The sequence below is a fragment of the Dipodomys merriami genome, unplaced genomic scaffold (assembly GCF_024711535.1).
Source record: "Dipodomys merriami isolate MVZ:Mamm:240054 unplaced genomic scaffold, mDipMer1.0.p SCAF_5, whole genome shotgun sequence".
NCBI lineage: Eukaryota > Metazoa > Chordata > Mammalia > Rodentia > Heteromyidae > Dipodomys > Dipodomys merriami.
Genome location: NW_027206068.1, coordinates 64,925,178 through 64,950,272, shown reverse-complemented (window position 1 = coordinate 64,950,272; position 25,095 = coordinate 64,925,178). Strand labels below are relative to the sequence as shown.

General features: G+C 39.7%; 1 protein-coding gene and 1 long non-coding RNA gene across 17 annotated transcripts in view; one reads left to right on the top strand and one right to left on the bottom strand.

Moving 5' to 3' along the window:
- Positions 1–4,472, top strand: part of LOC138809819 (uncharacterized) — a 38,488-nt gene extending 34,016 nt beyond the window's left edge. Inside the window, exon 3 of the long non-coding RNA XR_011366953.1 lies at positions 4,395–4,472. This is a non-coding gene — a long non-coding RNA (uncharacterized lncRNA). The remainder of the gene's footprint in view (positions 1–4,394) is intronic.
- Agbl3 (AGBL carboxypeptidase 3) overlaps positions 1–23,475 on the bottom strand; it is a 47,289-nt gene extending 23,814 nt beyond the window's left edge. For 9 of the 16 annotated variants that reach the window (XR_011366949.1, XR_011366948.1, XR_011366950.1 and 6 more), the window contains exons 1-7: positions 23,025–23,475; positions 18,315–18,435; positions 16,307–16,367; positions 14,661–14,843; positions 10,159–10,266; positions 6,948–7,086; positions 4,364–5,143 (exon numbers count right to left, since the gene is read on the bottom strand). Coding sequence is in view for 12 of the 16 variants with exons in the window: in XM_069996806.1 (XP_069852907.1) it covers positions 4,364–5,143; positions 6,948–7,086; positions 10,159–10,266; positions 14,661–14,843; positions 16,307–16,367; positions 18,315–18,377 (1,334 nt within the window). In the remaining 4 variants the exon portion in view is untranslated. Of the gene's footprint in view, positions 1–4,363; positions 5,144–6,947; positions 7,101–10,158; positions 10,267–14,660; positions 14,844–16,306; positions 16,368–18,314; positions 18,436–23,024 lie in introns of those variants that run through there. The other 7 variants (XM_069996807.1, XM_069996803.1, XM_069996804.1 and 4 more) reach the window with 7 other exon arrangements.
- Positions 23,476–25,095: the final 1,620 nt, after the last annotated feature.

Here is a 25,095-nt window from a genome sequence, read left to right as displayed (position 1 = left end):
TAACTATCTAGATGTGAGTGTCGTAACCTTGCATCATAAAGACAAAATTTACCTGAGTCCCAAAGGCTTTCCCCAACAAGCTCTCCATGTTTTAGTCTGGTTTTCAATCACTGTCTATGTCATTTCTTTTCTTCTTTTTTGGGGGGGGGTCTGGTCGTGGGGCCTGAACTCTGGGCCTGGGCGCTGTCCCTCAGCTCTTCAGCTCAAGGCTAGTGCTCTACCACTTGAGCTACAGCTCCACTTCCAGCTTTTTTCTTTTTTGCTTATGTGGTGCTGAGGAATCGAACCCATGGCCTCATGGATGCAAGGCAAGTGCTCTACCACTGAGCCACCTTCCCAGCCCTCTATGTCATTTCTTTTTGACTGGAAAGTATTTCGTCGTTATCTTTATAAATGTGTGTGGTACCCTGATGATCAAAAACACATCTGCATTCTCACTTCTTTCCTAACTGCTGAAGCTCAGCCATTTTCTTCCTTTGGAACTTCTGTATCACTTGACCAATTACTTGACATTCACCAAGGAGTTTTCTTAGTTCAATATTTATGGAACACTTGAAATCACCCAGAAGAGCGCTAGTCTCAAGAGAGGCTTCCCACACATTTGTTAATAACTGCATGCCTGAGGCCTTGGAGTTAAACATGACTGTCAATTAACCCTTCATTAATTTGGTGACTGACTGTTATTCTAAGAGAAATAGTTCTGGAATCGGAATTGAATTTTCCTGACAAAAATTTCAAATAAAATATTTCACAGAAATGACTATATATTCCTTCAGATCCCAATCCTTAGAACTCAATAAAAATGGTAACAAGCTTCTCAAACTGATCAATGAAAATGACCCATAAAGGAGGCTTTGGAAAGGTAAAAAGTGGTGCCAGGGTGGTGGGATTAGCAGCATTTTTGTCCTTTTTTCATATTTTGAAACTTGACATAGCATTGCCTAATCAGTATCACATAGATGATTTGTTATATATAGAGGGATACTGCTAAAATACTATCATAATGGTATTACAAAGTGGTATTATAGTGTGACACATATTTATAACCAAAATATTAACATCTAAAAGCATTTAGGGCAGGTCATGATGGCTCACTTCTATAATCCCAACTACTAGGGAATCAGAAATGGGAGGCCTGAGGCCTGAGACAAGCCAAGGTGAAAAGTAGGTAAGACTGCATCTTAACAAAAAGTGCTGGGTTAGTCTGTAATTCTAGCTATGTGGGGGGTATAAGTAGGAGGATCATAGTTCAGGGCAAAAATAAAGTATCTATGAGACCCTCTCTGAAAAGTAGCTGAAGCACAAAGGGCTGGGGCATGACTCAAGTAATAGAGAGCTTGCTTAGCAAGTTCAAGGCCCTGAGTTCAAACCTTGATAAAACCCAGCAAAACCCAAATCAAACAAGCAACTCCTCCCCCCAAAAAACCCCAAATCAAAACATTTAAAGGACTGTTTTCATTAAAAAGTAATATAACTTAAGCTAGTTTCAAATGGAAACCTATTATACATATTAATTCTTGCTCTTGCCTCATTTGGTGTAATAAATTCTAACAGATCACATTCTATTGGCAAAAGCCCCTAACAGATCATAGTGTGTTAGGACAACAAACCAGATTATAAAGCACAAACATCAAATCCTTATAGATGAAGAATATGATGTATTTTTAAATAAAAATTTCTTTTTAATGACCTGTCAATGGAAACTTTTACTTCTAGATAATTCCTGAAGAAATATTACTTTTAAAGTAAAAGAGGATATTCATGTTTCTCATCTTACATGAATTAACAGTTTGGAGTTTCTTCCTAGTTGCTGGTAACTAAGATACTATAAGTATTTTATATTAAGTATTGTATATGAAAATGCATTCTAATATGATTTAAGTATACTAACCTTCCAGTTGCTTATCTGACAAAATAGATGGGGCTGACTTCTTACTTTGCTCACCTACAAAATCAGTTTCTTTCTTTCTTGGAAATCTTTCTGAAACTTATTGAATAGAGTCCTGCCTTTCCTTCCTCCAAGATAATCTGAGAAGAACTGAGACATTTAAATTAGCTTCCACAGAGCAGGCCCAAGGGTTTGGCCTGTAATACATCATGTGCGAGACCAAGATACATCACAGTGTATCAAATAGGCATCCTAGCAGCTCCCTTAAATTATATTAAAACCTTTTTTATTTTACTTTAAATTTAGACCATAGTTGTAAAAAAGAGCATTCTCACAAAACATCTCTATTTCCCTTAAATGTTAACCTATTACATAAAACAAAACTAAAAGGACCAGATGTGTGGTTTAAGTGGCAGAGCACTTGCCTATTAAGCTTGAGAAGGACCGAGTTTAACACCCTGTACACAAAAACAAGCTAACCTAAAGACACCAATAATGCCACAGTTCTGTGAACTAACTGCTCAACTTCATTGAGATTTCACTAGTTTTTTTCCCCACCACTCATTATCCTTATTCTATGCTAGAATCCAGCCTAGGATATCACTAGTCAGTTCTTTCTATTGTTTGCCTCCCAAGGTAACAAAAGAAGTACCAACTATTCTTTTATCACTCGAACATTTCCCAGATAATTTCAGGGAAGTCAGGAGTGCACATCGGTGAAACACATAGCAACTTCCAGTTCTTTTTGTGGGGTTGTGCACGTCACTTCCTGTGTTCTGAAGCAGACGAAAGGATTTATATAAAAGTGAAAATTGAGGCTGAACTGCCTAACTGGCACCAAGCTAAGTGCTTCTAAAACCTGTCAGCTCCTCTGAGGAATTGAGGGGTGTAGTTGGGGACCTCCGCTTTGTAACAGGATTCTTGTGCTTGCCACTGTGAAGAATCCTGGTTAGTAGCAGTGGATAAGGAGATAGCATGCCTATCCAAGTATGTATTATTATGACAGTCCAATAATGCTACATCATTTACAAGGATTCTTTTCACATTTGAGGAATCACATTAGCTATATTTAGAGTCTTCAGTTTTTCAGTCTATTCTGAGCCCATTAGAGATAACACCCTCTTATACAGGAGTTATTATTTCCACTTTATACGTGACTTGTTGAGTCTTAGTTTGCTGTCTTAATTGCACAAGGTTATAAGTTAATAAATGAGATAGCAGGATTTCAGTGTGGCATGTTTCACTCCCAATTTATGTCCTTAATAAAGAAGATTAAGAGGCTTTGAACTTGGAATGGATGCTCTTTTACTCCAATCAACCTCCTGTAGCAGATGTTTTGTTATTACCTGAGCTATCAAATAATTCACTTAGAGGGTCCATAAGTAATTAAATATCATGCTCATTTTTTGTTTCAGATTCTTTTTAGTTTAATTTTACTTTATTTTTGCCAGTTGTGCAGTTTAAACTCAGATCCTTGAGTTTGTCTGGCTTCTTCCTTGCTTAGCTGGTGCTCTACCACTTGAGCCACACACCTTCAAGCCTGGCTCTTTGCTTGTTATTATGGGGATGAAGTTTTATGGATTTTTTTTAAACCCTTGGCTGACTTCCAACCATGATCCTCAAGATCTTAGCCTCCTGAGTAGGGAGGCTTATAGCTATGAGACCAGAACTCATGTAAACTATTTAGAAAATTTAAACCTTTAAACTTAAAAAAAAAATTTAAACTTTTTGGGGCCGGATGAGCTGCTTGCTTATTGAATAACTACGTAAGCTGATAATCCAAAGGCTCACACAGCCAATGTCAGAACAATGTCCAGCACAGTGTTAGAACAGCCTGTGAGATGCAGGGAACTTTCACAAGAGAGATTCACAGATCCTCCTGCTGGTTTTGGCAAGAGACTGAATTTGGGACATGCAAATTCCACTATTTGTCTCACAGAGCCACTCTTTTATTTTGTGTGTGTGTGTTTTGTAATTTTTTTTTTATTGTAAAGATACTATACAGAGGGTTACAGTTACATGAGTGAGGTAATGAGTACACTTCCTCTTGAACATTGTTACCCCCTCCATTGTTTTCCCCCTACCATCCCCTCCCTCCCTCCCTTCCCAGAGGTTCTTTTTTTTTTTTTTTTTTTTGATTGTGATTAAGTGATTACATAATTTCCGGAAATTCACAGTATTGTGGAATAATGATGCTCATTTAAAGTCACAAGTTCATTCTAACTTTCCTGGACAGAGCCACTCTTGAAGGGGAAGTTAGTGAATCTGGTAGCACTCAGGCCATGAGAATATTAAGATCCGACTCAGGGAGTCGTTCCAAAACGATCTTAGGAAAAGTAAAGAGTGAACTAAGTAAGCAAGCTGGTGAGAGTGAAAAAATAAACTAAAATTCTTACTAGGCCATTTACCAATTAAGCAGAGAGGTTAATGTGAGGCTTCTTCTTCTCCCTCCCTCCCCCCCCCCCCCCCACTTACCTGTGGATCATGTTCCGCGTGTACCACACAGCAGGGAAAGATTCCTTCATCAAGGACGTATAGTTGCGGTTCAAGTCCCGTCCGGATAAGGAGCATCGGTAGTTCCCCACGATCACCCCGTCCGGGTTGAGCATGGGGACCACCTTGAAGACGAAGGTGTCCCGCAGGAGCTGCGCGTCGCTCGAGTCTCCCAGAAGGTAATCGAGGAAGCCTTTCATCATCCAGGAGCTGTTGGTCTCGCCGGGGTGGACCCTGGCGGTCAGGATCACGGCCTGGCGCTTGCTGGAGTCGGGGTTCTTCAGGGGAGAGGTGATGGTGAGCACGTACACCATGTTGCGCGCCAGCGTGTGGCACAGCACGCGGATCTTGCAGAACTGGGAGCGCACCGGGTCGCTGTTCACGGCCGACAGGTAGTCCTGCAGGTTACTGTAGGTGTACGGGTAGCAGTGGGCGAAGTAGCAGGTGTCCTGGCTGTGGGGAAACTGACAGGTCCACGTGAGCGAGAAGAACGGGCGGCCCTCCTGGCCCAGGTTGTTTTTGTAGTACTTGATCTGGTCCCCCGTCCGCTGCCAGCCGATGTGGTGGCTCTGGGCCTCCTTTTCCGAGTAGAACAGGGGGCGCATGCCCCGGTTGTAAAGGCTGGCCGGCTTGGTGAAGTTGACGATGGTGAATCTGTAGAGCGTGGCGGCCTGGGTGTTGGTGACTTGGAAATAGAACCACTGGGTGTGTTTATTGGTGAAGAGGTCCGGGCGCAGCGTCAGCTGGTATTCATACTCCGCCCTGAAGCACAAGAAATGGAAAGGGATGGGGCGGGGGGAAGAAAACCAGTCTGGAAGAGGGTAAAAATGGCCTTCCCCCGTTTACATTACATGAAAAAATAATTACCTTATTAAAAAAATCTATTTCACCTGTTCCCACATGGTACTTCTTTTTTCTTTTTCTTTTTTGTCCTGGGGTTTCCTGGACCTTGTCCCTAAACTTCTTTTTCTTTTGCTGAAGGCTAGATCTCTACCACTTGAGCCACAGCCCCGCATCTGGCTTTTGCTGAGTGGTTTATTGGAGAGAAGAGGCTCACAGACTTCCCTGCCCTGGCTGGCTTTGAACTGCGAGCCTCAGATCTCAGCCTCCTGAATAGCTAGGATTATAATCGTGAGCCACCGGTGCCCAGAAGTACTTTTTTTGGGAGGGGGAGAGAGGAGCAGGGTAAACCATGTTCACTTAAGACAATATCCAATAACAAGTGACTTCAAAAGATACAGAATGCGAAATGGCATAGATGTCTGTCTGATGGGAATGCTTGAGAGGATGAGTGGGGACAAAGAGAATGTTACAGGGAGAACAACACTAAAACACATGGCATCGGTGACCGAGGATGCTGCTGACAGCTGCAGAATAACCTTGGGCAGCAAGGATGGGGGGAGTGAGAGGAAGCAAGGGACCAATCTGTGAATATGTGAATATCTGTAAATATGTGAAATACCACAGTGAAACTCCTTGGAACAATTAGCACACACTAAAAAGAAAAAAAAAAAAGACAGGAATGTAAAACAGGTCCTATGGGAAGGACTAGTGGGAGGTGGGAGGGAAAATGGCCAGGGCAAAGGCGGGTGAATGTGTTCAACATATAGTATGTCTGGGTATGAAAACAGAGCAATGGAGCTGGCTGGGGTTGGTTTGGGAAAAGGGTCAGGGGGACGAGAGAGGGAGAGGGAGAGGGAGGGCGGGGGGGGGGGGAGAGGAGAGGGGGGTATGAGTCTGATCAAGGGACATTGCATGCATGTATAGATCTGTCAACATGAAACCCCTTGTACAACTAATTCATGCTAATTAAAAATGTAGAAAAGCATTGAAATCTTCTTTTCCTACACGAGAAACTGTATGCTAGCTCTAAAGTCTTTGTAATTTCAACACAGCACATTAAAAAATGCAAGAGTCTGATCAAATCTGCATATTTCAATGTAATTGCATTTTGTAAAATAAATGATTAAGGAGTTATGGAAATGGAAGAAAAATCCTTTCTTTTGCATAAAACACAGATTTCTATTTTATGCTAATTATAATCCTTGGGATATGAAATAATTATCATTCAGAGACATTTAAAAGCATTTAAAAGTTAACATGATCACATAGATTCCAAAGTGTGAAGCTTTCAGTATACAAGGATTGTGTTTGATAACTGTCTGGACTCCAGACTTAGCCATTAAATAGTTTTAAATTATAAAGAAAGATAGCATTCCATTGGAATATTATATATATATATATATATACATATATATATATATAGTTTATCTTACTTGTGTCTTTTTTCCCTTGTCAGCTAACTGTTTGAATTAGCATGTGAGTATACTTTATTGCAAATAATCAACTAGGAACAGGTAAAATGATTGTTTCAAATCCTTGATATCTCTAATTCAGAACAGGTAAAATAATTGTTTCAAATCCTTGATATCTCTAATTAGCACTTATACTTAAGGAATTACAGAGCAGTAGTAACAGATACCAAGAACTTTAAGATAAAGACCTAAAACAGAAACAAACAAACATTTGGTGTTTTGCTCCTCAAATAAAAATAATTAAAACCTACACTTTGACTACCTTCTGTAGATTCCCGCTTTCAAACCTTGCTTCAAATATCAAGGTGTTGTCACAACTATCCGCAGGCTGCTTCAAGGGTGTTCGATTACCTCCAACTCGGGAATATACAAAACAGGGTTCTTTGTAAGCTGGTAAGGAAAGACTAAATCAATGACAATAAGATATCTAATGAATATATTTGAAAGTGAGGTAATACATTTCTAAAGAGAGCAAAGATCCTCAGCACCACATAAGCAGAAAAAAACCAAAAAACAAAAACTGCTGAAAGTGGACTGTTGGTCAAGTGGTAGAGCGCTAGCCTTGGGCCAAAGAACTGAGGGACAGCGCCCAGGCCCAGAGCTCAGGCTCCATGACTGACCCCCAAACAAACAAACAAACAAAAAAAAACATTGCTGTGGATAAATGTATAGCTATCCTGGTTGCAGGAACACTGCTTCTATAAGATCTAAGACACTTCCAAGGAGAACTGGGACATGAACACTAACTTACCTGGTGCACACTCCAGTGAGGAGCATGGAGTCAAAGTGTTAAGCCAATTGGCAAAGGTGGAGTGGACTAGAAAGAGAATACAGAGTCTCTGGGAAGATATCAGGGATATACAGATGTAAGGGCATTTTATATTCTTCTCCTGGACCTCACCAGGTATTCAGAGAAACCATGGATAAATCCAGAGTAATTACCATTTACGGTGCACCTTGTGTGTGGGGAGGAAGGGATGGGGGTGGGGCATTGGCAAGCACTGCAGAGACTGGCACAAAATCTGCCCAAATCACTTTTCCTTCCTACTTATGGAGCAAAATCTTAAATTCTGGGGTAAGGGTAACTAACACTGGCACCAATAGGGCACTGGTATGCATGAATACTACCTAGGAAAAGGAAATTGATTGAAAAGGAAAAATAAACCAAATCCTTTATTCCTTGAGGAAAAGCATGGTTTACACACTGGAAGACACTGGAGTACTGAGAAGACTTCATTTCTAAGAACCAGGGACCTGGTGTGTGAGTAAGGTTGAGGCCTAAGTAGAATGATAATGCATTTCTACTTCTTCCCTCAAACCAGGCTAAAACAAGCAATGAGAACCAACTAACTAGACATTTGGGAGTAGTGTACAAAGTTCAGAGAGATCCTCCATGAGATATAGAGCAAAGGGAAAATGAAGGCTGCCACTGTAGCCCATCACTCGAGCTCCATCCTAAATGATAATGTGGGATTTGAAGCCTGTGGTGCAATGAAGGTTAACACGAGCAAAAAATAAATCTAATCCAGCTCATTTCCTGAATTACTAAGGTAACACCCTGCCCCCACTCCATCTCATACACATATACTGAAGAGTTAGCAAGTGGAAATTTGGTTGGTTATTTTTCCAATTTTTAGGCATAAAGACAAGTTGTTTTTATTGTCTTCCACAATATCTCCAGATAATAACCTGAAGATTTCAAAATACATGCGCACACGCGTGCGCGCGCACACACACACATGCACACACATGAATCTTCCATGCATTGTAAAGAGACAAAGCTACAAAACATAACCATTCTATAAGATAAAGATGTTGGATCTGTCAGGTAGAGACTTCAGAAGACATATGATTAATAAACTAACAGTTCAAGAAAAAGAGCAGGTGAGTATTTCCAGATGGTTACCGTCAGAAAGCATTAACTTGCATATGAAAAATGAAAACACTACACAGAAGCAGAGCTTACCTTCGATGAACTGCATGGATCAGAGGAATAATCACTGAACTCAAAGATGGCTCAACAGAAACAAAACTGAAGCATAAAGTTTATTTTAAGTAACACACACACACACACACACACACACACACACACACACACACACACACACACACACCTGCACATGGCCTGCTACCGTACATGCCTATGAGATTTCACCATTCCATTTTAGTATCTCTTAACTTTGTTCACCCTTTTGTAAATTCATTCAATTAAATTTTCTCAAATTACTCGTGGTGTGCTTTCTAATTCTGGACAAGCCTCTGACTGAATCACCTCAATTATTTTAATTTTTTAAAAACTCAGATCTCACTTCGCTATGCCTGGAAGCTGTAAGCCAAGTTAATATGAGTATTTTAAAACAAAATTTTTAAAAGTCAGAGGTGCCTTTTCTCTTTAGGTGCTTAGAAATGTATGTGCAAATACATTCTAGAAAGCCCTTTAAATAAGGGAGTGGAGCTTTGGCTCGAGTGGTAGATCACTCTCCTTGAACTGAAGAACTCAGGGACAGTGCCCAGGCCCAGAGTTCAAGCCCCATGACTGACAAAAGGAAAAAAAAAAGCTGTAGAAAGCCCTTTAAATAAAACCTGGATGCTCTCTGTAAAGACATTTTTAATATATGAAAACACCAAATAGTAAGCTCTGATGCTGTATTTGTGCCATAAATTCCTGCCCACCCCCTTGGTGATGTTAGAATATTCCTTATAGTAAGACACAGGCTAAGATTCTAAGTTTGACTGTCAGCATTCTCTATCATAAGAGCAGATTGAGTGTGTATTAGTAAAGCTTGCAAAGTGCAAATATTGATCTTGGGTAGTAACACTTTCATGGGATATAATCTTGGATGTTATTTGAATGTGGGGCATTTTCTTGGGTTATAAAATGATAACTCTAAGAAATGCATCAAACAGGCATGAAATGAAAAGAGTGATTGAAAGAGATGCAGAGAGACTAACAATTGTTGATAACTTTACCTTCAAAAACCATGTCAGGCAGAATTCATTCTAATAGAGATGGTATTATATTTTAAAGCTACTCAGCATAAACTAGTGTAACTTCAAAAATTAATTAGTACTAGCTGAACATTTGAATCAATATGTAACCCATCATTTTTCATAGGGACAGAGACTTCCTGGTAATTTCTGATTTTCCCACTACAAACAGCAAAACAAGTATATCTAAACAGCAATCCACGGTGTGGTTTTTTGGTGTGTGTGTATATATACTAGCCCTGGGGCTTGAACTTGATCTGGGTACTGTCCCTCAGCTCAAGGCTAGTACTCTACTAGCCACAGCTCCACTTAATTGGAGGTAAAATTCTCATAGACTTTCCTGCTCAGGCTGGCTTTGAACTGCAGTCCTCATACTTCAGCCTCCTGAAGTATGGATCTGCTAGGGTTACAGGTGTGAGTAATAGGAACCAGTCCAAATTGTATGTTACAGCAACCTATCTTATTAGCACTCACTATCTTCTGCCAGATAAACTACTGTGTTCTCCTTGGAGTTTGAATAGGTAGGTTCAATTTCCAGGCCTGTTGGGATGTACACTGGCTCAGGAAAAAAAGGAGTCCAATCTGGAAAAGAAGAGAGGAAGGGATTCTATAAATACAACATCAAAATAAAATGGGAAAAATTAAGTGTAGATCCAGGCTAAATTTTGGTGTTTTGAGCAGGCTAGGTTCACTGAAAACAATAAACACCATCACACTGTAACAAAACTCGCATTCCTTTGTATCTTGTTCAAAAATTATCTTTTTAAAAATTTTTCTTTTTATTATTATTTTTTATTGTGAGAATACCATACTCAAAAATTATTTTATTGAGTAATACAAGCTTGCTTTGTGCTCACTGTCAATTTGATGTTGTGATTTTTTATTCTTCCTCAGTCATTGATGTCATTCTATCACATCTCTGAGGTCACTGTACCACCTTTCCCTCTTTCTTTCACTGTTATCTTCAGCCTCTTTCTTGGGCATGGTAATGCCCTCAGTCTGTAAGCATTTTCAGATTCCTTCTCTCACAAAAGGGTATGTATTCACAGACTTCCTACCATCTTCCATTTGAAAACATTACCTGCCAGCTTTATTTCTTTTCCTAATGTCTTAAAAGTTGTCTATGTCATTACAAATCTTTCAGATTGTGATCTATTTCGGGGAAAACTACCCTAGTCATGTATGTACATATACAACTGCCCTAGTTGAACAAGAATCTGGTGATAAGAAATAAGCACTACTGGGCAAATGTTTTGAATATTAGGTGTACATTTGCTCTAGCAATGTCACTGTATTTGAGTTAATGAATAGTGGCAAAGTCTACCTACAGAGATCCACTACATAAACTCTTGTATGAATGCAAATATGTACCACTGTGCACTACAGGATTAATCAAACAACACACAATCAATTATCAGTTAATAGTAAATTACATTTATTAGTTGAAAACCTTAATTAACTCAAGTCAAAATGAATCACAAACTTATAACTTAGTTTCTATTCTGCAAACACTGGGAGTATTTTTCCTATTTGTCTTTGTGTAGTCATCTTATCAAAGAAATAGTTGGAGATTTCCTTAACTTCAGCATATGCTATTACTTTTTTCTTAATAACTATCATTTAAAGAAATACAAATATCGCCTATCCAAACTGGAAAAAAAACTCATATAAATGACAAGGTTTCAGTTTTCCACAGTCTCCTTACTGAGAACCATATTTTGAGAATCAGCCTTATGCAATTTCAGTCTAGCATTCACTCATTTTAATCCCACTTGGTCATTAAAAATGTTATTTGTATAGTATTTGAAGCAATAGGCACTTAAATGTCTGTAGCTTAAATGGATGGATGGTGAGAAAGATGGATGAATGATTGGATGGATGACTGAACAACTAATATAGGGTAAATATCCACATTTACGTATAAATGATGTAATTCAGGTTTATTACCACAAATGCTTTCTATCCAATTATGTATTTTCATTACAGAAAAGCCATTCTAGGATTATTGAAACTTTCATCTTGTGTCTTAACCAATTTACCCTTCACCAGTAATTTTGAAGGCTCTATTTCCTCCACTTTTCCACCATTGCTTATTATAAGTTAAATTTAACTTCTTAAGATGTCCATGAAACATTTCTGGGACTTACTAACAATCAAGGAAATGCAAACTCAAGCCATTTCAAGCCATAATGGAATGCTTAAGTATAACAAGATAGAATAGCATTTCCTTTATTTATTTGCTAAATGACTTGTTCTCGAAGGAAGTTTTCTCTAGAAAATTAATTACTATCTAGGCCAAAGTTAAAATACTCTGTACATGTCTAAATGTTCCAGATTAATTTAGTAATGGCGCCACCTGATGGTCATTACCGTTATTGAATTTTTCTTTTTCCCCTTCTTTTTCAATTAACATCAATTAGATTGTGCAACAGGGTTTTATTTGGACATGTCCATATATGTACCTTGATCTGCCCTTTTCCCTTATCTATTCTCCCCTCCCCAAACCATCTCAAGCTTTACTGTTCCATTTTCACACATGTACAATTAGTATTTTGACCATATTTACCACCTTCCCCCTCTCCATTTGCCCTTCTTCCTCCTACTAGTACCCTCATTCCGTAATTATTTTATATTTCTGGTGTTCTTTTTCTTTTTAGCTTATTCTCATCACTTAAATGGGTTTCTTTATGATGTTTCATACATATATGCACACTATTTTAACCTACAGATCAATCACTGATACAACTGATATCTTTAAAACAATGAGACTATGAACCTGTTATAGCCTTAATTAATTAATTAATATCTCATAAAATTTCTATCAATAATTCTTTATGGTCTCTGCATAGCAGTCATTTATACCTTTAGAGATTTAAAAATATTTTATTTTGTAATTATATACATTATTTTGATACAGTGAAAACATACAGAAAAGTTGAAAGACTCCCCCTCCCAAATACTTACCATGATACTTAATTGTCTCCAAATACTCTGCTGTATATTTCCTACAAAATAGAATGGCTCCTGTATAATCATACTGTACCTTAGACTCCTGTGTAAAATTTTCCAGTTGTACCAACAACACTGTCCATAGTAAAAGGATCTAGTTGAAAATCACATGCTGCCTTTGATTATCCTGCATCTTAACTCTTTTTAAATTTGGAATCATTTACCCAGCTTTCTGTCTTTCATGGGTTTAAGACTTCTGAAAATGACTTCCAATTTTAGCTAAGAGACACAGAAAGTTAACAAACTACTACTTCTGCCCTATGACAACAAATCACCTGGGCAGACCATAAATGAAAGACTTTTCTGGAACCTGCCAGCCAACCAGTACACTTGCCAAAGAAAACCAGCCCCCAGCACTGGCATCCTGAAGGCTGTACTGCCACAGGTTTTCATAGCAACCAGCTAGCAGGTGCAGCTATTAAAGTGGGCTAGTGTGAGGGTGCAGAGATCTTTGAGGCTCACTGAGACCCATTACAGATCTTTGGGTTTATTTCTGTACTTTTAAGTTTATCCACTGGTCTATATGTCTAGCCACATGATTGAACCACACCATCTAAATGACTGTGAGTCTTGAACACAGAAGATGTGAGTTCTCAGCTTTGTTCCTTCCAAGTTTTGTTTTGTTGTGTTTTTAAAGAGGGGGAAGGAGAGACCAGGGTTTCTTGGTTTTCCATGTGATTTTTAGGAACAGTATGTCAATTTCTACTAAATAGCCAGTTAATATTGTAATAAGAATGGTATTTTACATGTAGACCAATTTGAGAAGGACTTTTATCATGATGTAAGAACTCTTCTAATTTGTGAATATGGTATATTATTTAGCGATCTATTTTATCTAGTCTTAGAACTTGAACTTGGGACATTATGCTCTCACTTGGCTTTTTTGTTCAAAGCTGTCTCTTTGTCACTTGAACCACACCTCCACTTTTGGCTTTTTGCTGACTGATTGCAGATAAGAGTCTCACAGATCTTCCTGCCCTACCTGGCTTTGAACTGAGATCCTCAGGTCTCAGCTATGTAGAAATACAATTGATTTTTATATGTTGACCTTGTATTCTGCAACCTTGTTGAGTTCATTTATTAGTTCTTAACGTTTCCCGGCAGATTGCTTAGGATTTTCTACATCCAAGATCATGTAAGGCCTGAGGACAAGTCTCCTGTCTTACCCAGTGGTCTTTACCCAAGTGGGGACCACATCTGGAGACAGGTTCCTTTTGGTCCAGCCCAGTATTATCACTCTGACGCCAATGGTACTTGTCCTGTGGGTATGGGCCACGTCTGCCACGTTTTTCATTCTCAGCACAACTGCCATTGTTAGAAGTCATTCCCCTTACCGTCAGTAGTGCTTGCTCTTGAGAGGCTTGACAACAGAACATCCCTTGTGTTCCCTCTCCTCCCAGCTCTACCACCACTCTGATAAGGTTCCTCCTGGTTGTACTCACCCCTGCAGGGCCTGGTGTGCCCTGCTACCTCCACAAATGCCTGCAGTCCCTTTGAGACACTTGTAGGTCCTGCTGACATTGATCATGGTCAAAGGAGAATTAACATGAAGCTTTTTTTTTTTTTAACCTTTGTACTCATTCTGAACCCAAACCAATATACTAACCCAACCAACACCCTATAACTCATTAGCATGAAAAATCTTGTAAAATCAGAACAGTTGATTGACACACCAGATGTGTACATAGCAACATAGGGACACAAAAGGAAGGAAAAAACCACCCCCACAAAAGGAATTCCCAAGAAACATGTCTTCAAATAAAGGACATCTATGCACTGCTTGAATGAAATTCAAGTTAAGGATCCTCAGTAAGCTCAGTTAGATGTGAGAATATAAACAAATAATTCAACGCAATGAAGAAAACCATGTATGATCTGCATGAGAACCTGAAAAGATTTCTGTTGGAATGTACATTCTAACACCGTTTTAATGAAGTAAAATCTCTAATGTCTGGGTAAACACTTACCAATATGGTGGACTTTTTCATTGATGACCTCACAGTGGTAGGGCCACCGTGTGGGACTCAATGGGCCAGAAGAAGAAACGCCGTATAAATCTCGAGGCTCTCGAAGGCGTGGCACCCATCGTCCTAGCTGATATTCCAAGAGAATCTGGTTGGTCCGAGGGAAGAACGGGTCGCCAAGAGCGTCTGGTGGAAAAGTTTCCAACACAAGGAGTGAGAAGGAAAGCCCCAATTCCTATGTGCTTTATGTGACTTCTTGTTTTTCTTCCAACACTATTTCATCCGTGCATATCCTTTCTACTAGTGAATAATTCATGACATTTTAAATAGAAAATGTTTATGAATGTTTGTGGCAGCTGACCCTCATAAGAGCCAAAAATGTTTGTCAACTTATATATATCATGCATTCATGCTGAATTCTCAACCAGTACTTAAAAATGTCTGTTTCTTCTCTCTCTTGTCTCTCTTTTTCTGCTTACTTAAAAAATTATTTTATTGATTGTGTGTGTGTGTGTGTGTGTGTGTGTGTGTGTGTGTGTTGGTCCTGAGGCTTGAACTCAGGGCCTGGGTTCTGTCCCTGAGCTTTGTTTTGCTCAAGGCTAGTGCTCTTCCACTTGAACCACAGCTCCACTTCCAGTGTATTTGGTAGTTTAGTGGAGATTAGAGTCACATAGACTTTCCTGCCTGGGTTAGCTTTGAACCATGATCTTCAGATCTTAGCCTCCTAAGTAGCTAGGTTATCCACCTGTACCTGTATACATTTTTTTTGCCAGTCCTGGGGCTTGAACTCAGGGCCTGGGTACTGTCCCTGACCTCCTTTGCTCAAGGCTAGTGCTCTACCACTTGAGCCACATTCTCAGCCCACATTTTATTTTTTAAAAGTAATTTAATTATCTATCTATCTATCTATCTATCTATCTATCTATCTATCTATCTATCTATCTATCTATCTATCTATCTATCTATCTATCTATCTATCTATCTATCTATCTACCTACCTACCTACCTACCTACCTACCTACCTATCTACCTATCTATCTATCTACCTACCTACCTATCTATCTATCTATCTATCTATCTATCTATCTATCTATCTATCTATCTATCTATCTATCTATCTATCTATCTATCTGTCTTGGGCAGGTCCTGAGGCTTAAACTCAGGACCTGGATGCTATCCCTGAGATTTCTTTCTTTTTTTGTTTTTTCTTTGCTCAAAGATAGTGCTCTACCATTTGAGCCACAGATCCACTTCTGGCTGTTTGTGGTTAATTGGAGATAAGAGTCTCACAGGCTTTCCTGTCTGGACTGGCTTCAAACTGCGATCCTCAGATCTCAGCCTCCTGAGTCATTAGGATTACAGGGGTGAACCATTGGTGCTGGTGACAAAGCCAATTCCAATGCTTAGTGACAACTATAAAGTAACCATCACTTACATCCAATTTCCTCCATCATTTTCAATAATAAATTGGGTTTAGGTAACACCATGCTGAAGAATTTAAATTCTAAAAAGATACTTATGGAAGTGAATATAAATTTCTCACTCTCTATCTATCAATATGATGATTATTTTATTAAATCTGAGCTTGTTTTTAGTTTCTTTATCTTATCAACTTAAGATCTCATGATAAAAAAGTGAAAAGTTGAAACCTGTTAACAGTGTACACTCACGAATATCTTCATCAAAAAATTTTATGAATGAATCCTCATCCTGAAACAAGAGAATTTTTAAATTTAAAAACCAACAGTTTCAAATTTAGAATATTTTCACATCTGTGTTTGTACTTGGAACTGAGTACATGTCTTTAATGTTTAATAAATAAGAAAGTTTAAGAATTTATTGTGGGGGCTGGGAAGATGGCTCAGTGGTAGAGCGCTTGCCTTGCATGCCTGAGGCCCTGGGTTCAATTCCTTAGCACCACATAAGCAAAAAGAAAAAAGCTGGAAGTGGCACTGTGGCTCAAGTGGTAGAGCGCTAGCCTTGAGCTGAAGAGCTGAGGGACAGCACCCAGGCCCAGAGTTCAGGCCCCACGACCGGACACCCCCCCCCCAAAAAAAGAAGAATTTATTGTGGGTTTCTGGTCTCAAAGCAGTATCTCCAATATCCTGGAACCATCAAGTTTGCATCTTGACTGCTCCTCTTCCACTTGCTGTGGTCATAATTATATCTGTAGCAAATGACCAATGTTTGGGAACTTCAGAAAACAATTTAGATTAAGAATAAAATAAGGGGCTGGGAAGATGGCTCAGTGGTAGAGCGCTTGCCTTGCATGCATGAGGCCCTGGGTTCGATTCCTCAGCACCACATAAGCAAAAAGAAAAAAGCTGGAAGTAGCGCTGTGGCTCAAGTGGTAGAGCGCTAGCCTTGAGCTGAAGAGCTGAGGGACAGCGCCCAGGCCAAGAGTTCAGGCCCCACGACCGGACCCTCCCCCCCAAAAAAAGAATAAACTAAGCAGGGTGCTGGTGGCTCACACCTGTAATCCTAGCCACTCAGGAAGCTGAGAACTGAGGATTGAAGTTCGAAGCCAACCTGGGCAGGAAAGTCCGTGAGACTTTTAACTCTAATTAATCACCAGAAAATGGGAAGTGGTGCTGTGGCTCAAAGTGAGAGAGCACTAGCCTTGAGCAAAAAAGAGCTCAGGGACAGTGCCCAGGCCCATGATCACACACACACACACACACACACACACACACACACACACACACACACACACACACACACACACACACACACACACACACACTAAGGATAAAGGTGGAACCAATGCAACAGCCATACTCACAAGAGAATATGTTGGAAATGATCTGTACAACTTGTGGGGGGAGGGGGTTGGAGGGAAAGTGGGAGAAAAATGAGAGGGGGTAGCAAGTTTGACAAGAAATTTACTCACTACTTATGTAACTGTAACCCCTCTATAAATCACCTTGACAATAAATTTTTTTTAAATAGGAAAAAGACCCCAACAATCGAGATCAACCCCTCCCAAAAAAACAAACCCAGAAAACTATGAGCTTAAAGGGTATTTCTAGATTTTATATACACGATAATATTTTAATAAAATTTGAAGAAAATCTCTCAGAAATATGGACTAGAAACAGTTAAAATATTTCTTAAGACTCTACATTTTTCTTCTTACTTATTCTTTTGTTTGTAATATCAGAACCGTTTTAACCTTTACTATTACTGTGATATACCAGAGTATTGGAACTTAAGCGATTTTAGTATGATACAGAGTAGGAGGTGACAGCAGTAGAATTATATACAAGAAAATAAGTGGACATCAATTATAAAATAAACACTAATGACTTAATGCACATATTTTAATACATCCCATAAGACTCTTGCTGAAAATATTCCCTAAAGAAAACACCAGGATAGTTTTTTTTCTTTCAGGACAAGACATATTGTACCCAATAATAGCTTAACTTTCAGTCATGTTATTTCCCAACTTGAATGACAATGACTTAAACACCTACTGGATTTATTTTTAGCACATATTAGTTATACAAGGGGGGAATTCATTGTCTGTAATGTATTCCAATCAACCTCACCCTTCTATCATTATCCATCGAACTGATTTTACATCAAATGTATTTTATACTATGTGAATATATGTTTTTATTTCAAAATATAAGATAGAAATTATGGAAAACATACCGATTCATCATCATCACTGATTGTTCTGTCTGAAGTGTCTTCCTTTTCTGAACCTTCTGACATCTCTTCCAGTGTTTGGCTTGAAAATCTTTTATTATGTGGATAAGCTGTAGAACAATTTCTAAGGAAATTATTTGACAGTTTTTCTTGTTAAGCTGAAGGCATATTTTACATTAAGTGACTACTTAAGAAAAGTTCAATTGTCTTAACAATGACAAGTTTGTAAAAACTAAATTAGGATCAAGCTAATAAAACCTTCGTTGAAGAAATGCTTCATTACTATGAGACAAGTCACAATAAAAGACAAATCAAATAAGTAATTTAACTGAAAAAGAAATTTCCAGATTATGTAGCCAATCAGACACTATACATTCAGAATAATAGTACATTCAGAATAGTAATAGTACATTCAGAATTATCCTAAGCCATGAATGAGATTATAAAGCAAGAAAAAATTATAGTTTATTCAAAGCCATTAAGTATAATAATACAGACTTTTTTGCTTACATTAGTTATACAGAAATTTCATTGTTACATTTCCATACATTTACAATGGATTCCAATCAATATCACTCTCTCTAGCACCCTGCCTTTCCTCCCCTTTCCCCAAACAATCTCAACAAACTTCATTGTTCTGTTTTCATAGTTGCTATCGATTTCTACTCTACTCAACCCCCTGCATGCTCCATTGGTAGTCATATAGTTTTGTTTTTTAGTTCTTTTTGGTCATTTGTGGGGCTTGAACTCAGGGCTTGGGTGCTGTCCTTGAGCAGCTCTTTTGCTCAAGACTAGCACTCTACCACTTTGAGCCACAGCGCCACTTTGGGTTTTTGAGTGGTTAGAGTCTCGTGGGGACTGTCTCCTTGAAAACTGGAAGAAGGTGGGCCTGACCAACCCCAAAGGAAAGACCTTAATCTTCTACTGTAATGTTCCTAGCCTCAGCAGGATATGAGGGCTGACAATGGCTCTCTTAAATTTAGTACTATTCTACAACTCCATCTCTACTGCTGCTGTCTAAAGAAGTACTTAGAAGTCCCTTAGTCCCAGGCCTCTCTGGCCTTCTATCAAGACCCAGGCTTCCGATCCACCTGCCACGTTCCTTCTGACTCTCTCTTGTCTTTTACTTCTCAATCTGCCGATGGTCTCCCTCTCTAGATGATCCCTCAATTTATCAACCTTCTCAGGCCCTTCAGAATCTCTCCTCACTCTCCCCATCCTCCCCTAGCCTCTTCAAACCTTTAGCAGTCATATGGCCCTCCTACTTCTGGATTCTTCTCTGGGGCTTTCTCCTCTCAAGATCGTCTGACACCTAATCCAGAGGATACCACTTTGCCACCATCTTCCCCATCCTCTCAAGTCTCCTCTCTTTGTGGTTCTGTGGGGTCCACTGGGTCTTGGCACCCCTCTAAACCTCAAAGCCATCTCTCTTTTCTCTCCCCTCTTACAACGGGGTCAGAAAGTGGAGGGACCTTTGAGAGTTCAGGTTCTTTTTCCATGTCTGATTTCTCATTGACTTGAAAAGAAAAGCTCCCTTGACCATAAACTTCAGCTCTTAGTTGGCCCCTGAGAATGATCCAGATACCCATTTCAGAACAAGTTGATGGGACTTTACAAATCTTGAACAGTAGGAATGAGAAACAAAGGGAGGCTGAAACGGAACAAAGAGAACACCACCTCTGAAAGAGGAATGGACTAAGCTGATGGCTGCTGCTATTGGCAATGCCACTAGAGGGAGGTCTTACCCCAGTCTGGCCAAACAACCCAGTGCCTCTAGGAGAGGGCCAATAATAGAACCTGCTTCAATTGTATACATCCTGGCCCCTGAAATAAGGACCGCCCCTCAAAATGGTTCCCTTTTGGCCCCAGGTTAACAAGAGAGCCATTGGATGAGGGACTGTCCCTACTTTAAGAAAGTGTGGTCCCCTTCAGGGATCTAATGGCTCCTCTATGTGAAACAGCTCCAGTTGGCTCGCTGCTCCTGGGACTTCTAGACACTGATGATTAATTAATGAATTAATTTATTGGCTCCAATGCCAGATCAGACTCCAGACCTCACTGTCAACATAGCCAAGCCTCAAGTAATTAATCTTAGTGAGCAAAAGATTAATTAACAGAGAAGTGAATTAATCTCATTTATAATGGGGCAACTGAGTCTGCCCTCTTTTTAAATTTACAGGCCCTATTTCCTCATCATTACTCCCATAATCTGTCAGTGCCTTACTCTTAAAGTTCTCTATACCTCATTATGAACTTTCCAAGACTTGAACTCCGTCTTCTTCACCCTTCCATTGCAAAGAACCTCTCCATCTTGCTATCCTCTCCTCATTAAACAATACTGCTGCCTTGGGGTCTTTTGGACCATGTCTCATACCATAGCATCTCTTGGGGGTACTGTCTATAAAATGGTTCACAATGTTATCAGGTGGCTGGGGTGTGTTGCCTCTACTCCCCATTGCCACATCTGTGATCATACTACTCCTTGTTCCATTCTAACTTCCCTTCATCTTTATTTCATGACTATAAGCCATACTACATTACTTCAAGCTCTCAATGCTTGTGTTCGTAAGGGCTGCTGGTTTTGCACATGCGCAGTCTTGTCAGAACTCATTGCTTTTCCTGACCTCCAATGGCATGGTCAAATCTCTCCTTGACAGTGCTTCCCCAACCAGACCCACAACCAGGAGGCTGGAGTCCTACTCAAAACCTTCCTTGTTACATAAACACCTTTGTAATTCATTCTCTCAAACTGCTATGTCTATCCAGGAGCCCATTTTATAGTAAGCTCAGTTACAAACCCAGATCCCTATCTGTGCAAAAGCAAGTGTTAGCTTGTGACAGATCCGACTTTCGCTACCCAAGGATCAGTCATTACTCAAGACTGTAATCAAAGGCTGCCCACATCTTCTGTCAGATGGGATAAAGCCACAAACCATACCTTCATCTCTCCTGCTCACAGGAGTCTTCCTAAACCAAACAACTGGGCTTTGTTTCCAGTCTTCAAATAATAAATAAACCTACACAAGAACCACAATGTGCTTGCCACCTAATTTAACTTACTGTTCATTAAAACTCCCTGATTCTTGGCATCTACCTAACTAATCACCATATGGATGATATGGATTCCTATCTTGATTATGTAAGTTCCTTATTTCCCCATCATTTCTTCATCTGGTCTCCCCATTTATTCCATCTCATTCATGAATTTCTAATCCCTATGGCCAATTTATAACATGGGAAGAAAGAGTTAACTATACCTTCAATGTTGCATGCCAGCTTTTTACCAACTTTATTATCTTATATCTGTGCGTTCCTTCATCTAAATGATTGTATTTTCTTTGTGCATTATCAGCTTTCCTTTGTATGCTCTCTAATTGATTAGGCACTTGTATTATAGAATCTAACATGCTATCCATAAAAATTAGTTCATCTCCAATTCCTTTTCTTGCCTATGGTCTGTCTAGATGAACAAGAAGAGAGCCGATTACTGCTTTTGTAGCCCTGAGCATTGGTATTCAGGTATTGTACACTTTTTTCAACTGCCAGGTATCTGTCTCAACAAATGGCTTCACAAATGGTAAAAAAAAAAAAAAAAAAAAAAAAGAACCCCAAACTCCTGACACTATGAGGATACAGTTACAATCCAAACTTTTTTAGCTGGGATCATTCTTCAGAACAGAAGAGTTCTTGATCTGTTACAGCAGGTCATATTGCATATAACATGAGCTTTTTAAAAAGCTGTTTTTATGGAAATGAGCCTGAACCTTACATTTGAACTTAAGTGAGTTGTTACAACAGACCAGTAAATTCAAAGAAAAAGGGCTCCGATATGGATGAACTTGGTTTAATTAAAATTAAATAATTGGTCTTGGATTTCTTAGGACCAGGCTGCCATTGTGTGCCTTCTCATTTCTGTATTCTGTATCATCCACCTCTTTATTACTTTTATCCCAAAGAGTCTGGCCCAATTAACAAAGAGTATTCTTTAAAACCAACCTTGCTTTTTAAACTAACTTCAGCTTTTTCCTAAGAGTGACCTCTTAACCTTTCAAGGACAACTCTCCAAACCTATTCCGCAGGAAGAAATGACAGAAAACAGATCCTCTTCCAACTCCTCTAGAATAAGTATCACTCACAGTAAACATTCAAGTAATGAATTCCCCTGTCCTGGGGGGGAAATAAGGCCTCAACCCCAATTAGCCTAACCTACTCCATTTTGTAACAGACTCCGTTTTGTCTGGAAGAGAGGTTGCTTTACTTTGTTTTAGAGAAACTTTTCTGGACTCCAAGCAAGATCCTATTTACATCCTGTTCTGACAATATATTCCTGGAAAGGACTTATAAAATGACAATCACCTTGGCAGAAACCTCGAAAAAACCCATCACTCCAGCTTGAACTAAAATGTCAGTGGTACATTTCTTCAGTATCTTAAATATAAACTCAGCCTTCACTCCACTCTGGCCTGCCCTATCTATGGTAGCTGCGCGTTTCCCGTTCTGGGTAGCAAATAAACCTTGGGTCTCCCTTCTTGCCTCTTTGGACTTTTTGTAAATTCTTTCATACTCAACTACTGAAGCTCCCAGACCTAATATGGTGGAACATACATCCCATGCAAGAAAGGCCAAGTTGCATCATAGATAACTACAAAGGCGACAGAGAAAACTGTTTGGGGCTGAAGTTTCAGCCTGAGGATCATAACCCTGGGTGCTAACCTGGGGTGGAATAAAACCTTAGCACCAGGAAAGCCCCACAAAGGTATTTAAGGGGCGCTTGGCGGGTGTCCCATTCCTGAGGCAGGTCTGCGAATGAACCCAGTGACGATGGCTGGATTGGCTTGTTGGTGGGCAGCACGGTTAAGCCACGGGGCCTGGTGACCAGTCTTCTTCCCTCCTTTACTTCCGTGGGGTTGGTTGGGCAGAGTGTAGGAGCTAGCTCATTTCTGCGATGGCTTCCCTCAGGGGGGCCGCCTCCAATGTTCCCTTCTTTCTGGGGGCGAGCCCTCTGCGTCCTCTCTCTCTCCCCGAGTCTTCAGCCAAGGCCAAGGGGGCTCCACCCCGGTGCTGGGAAGAGATTTCAGGTCCCTGAGACTCCAGACATCCGCAGGCCGGAAGGAACTTCACTGTAGATGAGCAGTCCCAGACCTGCCCCTCCATCCAAAGCAGGTCACTGGTTACCCGGGCAATGGCCCCACCCTGGCAAGACTTGGGACAGCCCTTGGGGATCGCCTAGCAACCAGTGAAGACGCTGTGAGCCAGTGCAAGGTTTGGGCTGGAGACACAGGTAATCCGGGAAAGATTGGAAGTGGAGGCCTAACATCAAGGGGCTGCAGAGGACGCCAGGAGAGGTTAGGGAAAAGGAGTGTGGAGGCGGACCTAGGAATGGGGTTGGAACATCCTTGTGTCCCTACCGTTCTGTTGGTCAGTTGTTTGCCAGGGGAAGAGAGAAGACAGTCGAACAGTTAACTGTGCTGAGCTTTGGAAGCCGTGGTCTCTTAACAGCTTAACAAGGACCCCTGACAATTTTCTAGGCTGAAGTTTCTTTGTCTGGATCACAGATATAAGAGTGGCAATGGAAACAACTACTTGCAGTTAGAAGATTAAATTGAAAGTATGTTGGGCCACACATCGAGTTCCATTCTGTGAAAGTGTGACTTTTGTTCTCAAAAAGAGATTACTGCATCCTTCCTAGAGAAATCAATATTAGAGGGCAGACTCACAGTTCTTAACAGTTTAGACATTCTCTTTAGTTAGCTAACATATTGGAACACTTCCTGTTTTTGTGGGCATAGCTAATATCTTGCCTTATCTAATTAAATGTGATTTATTATAACAGACAGAGGCATTATTGATTATTTATGTGCATCCCAGATATGTACTTTTCCAGATATAGCTTAGAAAAAATATGTAGATGTTTGATCAATGCCTACATGAGTCACAATCTTCCACCGGATTTGTAATATTATAGAAATGGAGATAATAGAATGCAGAAAGTTTAAAAGAATAAAAGGCAAGGCATGATGGGTTAAGTATGGAAGTGACTTAACATTTCTTTAGACTTCATAATTTTATTAAAATAAGCCTTTTTAAGGTCAACAATGTAAAAGTCTGGACTCTTTTTTTTTTTTTTTATTACGCCTTGGCCTGCTAAATAGTAGTTTCTTAGATAAAATGTTTTGGAAATTTAGTCTTTACAGTTGTGCTTTGCTTTCTTTGTTGTCCTGAAAGGTGATGTGTACGTAGAATCTCTTCTGTGGACTGCTTGTAGTTTGAGCTCTACCCCGCAGAGGTTCATTGCCATTGTGAAAATTTAAGAGTAAAAACACAATTGGACATGTTTAGGTGTGGGAGGTGATAGTATTAGATAAGACCATCAAGGTGGGTCCCCCATGATTATTAAATGCCAGTGGTTTTATGTGAAGATCAACAAGAGGGTACCCTGTTCCCCACTTTCTCTGCCATGTCTATGGGGAGCCTTGTGGTCCCTCAGGACTCTGCCAACAAGAATTCCACCAGACATTCCTTGTTGATATTGAACCTCCAGAACCAAAGCCAAAATAATCCTTTTTAAATGTACCCAGTCTGTGCTATTGTAATATTGGCAACTGAAAATGCATAGGGAATCTTTATATATATATATATATATATATATATATATATATATATTGCAGAATCTACTTTTACGCTGGGTTTTAATCACGGTTATACAAGATATAGGATGTCAGATACACAAAGTAAAGCTCTGAGGAATGATCTAGCTTGGTTATATAAAAATATATGGCAAAGC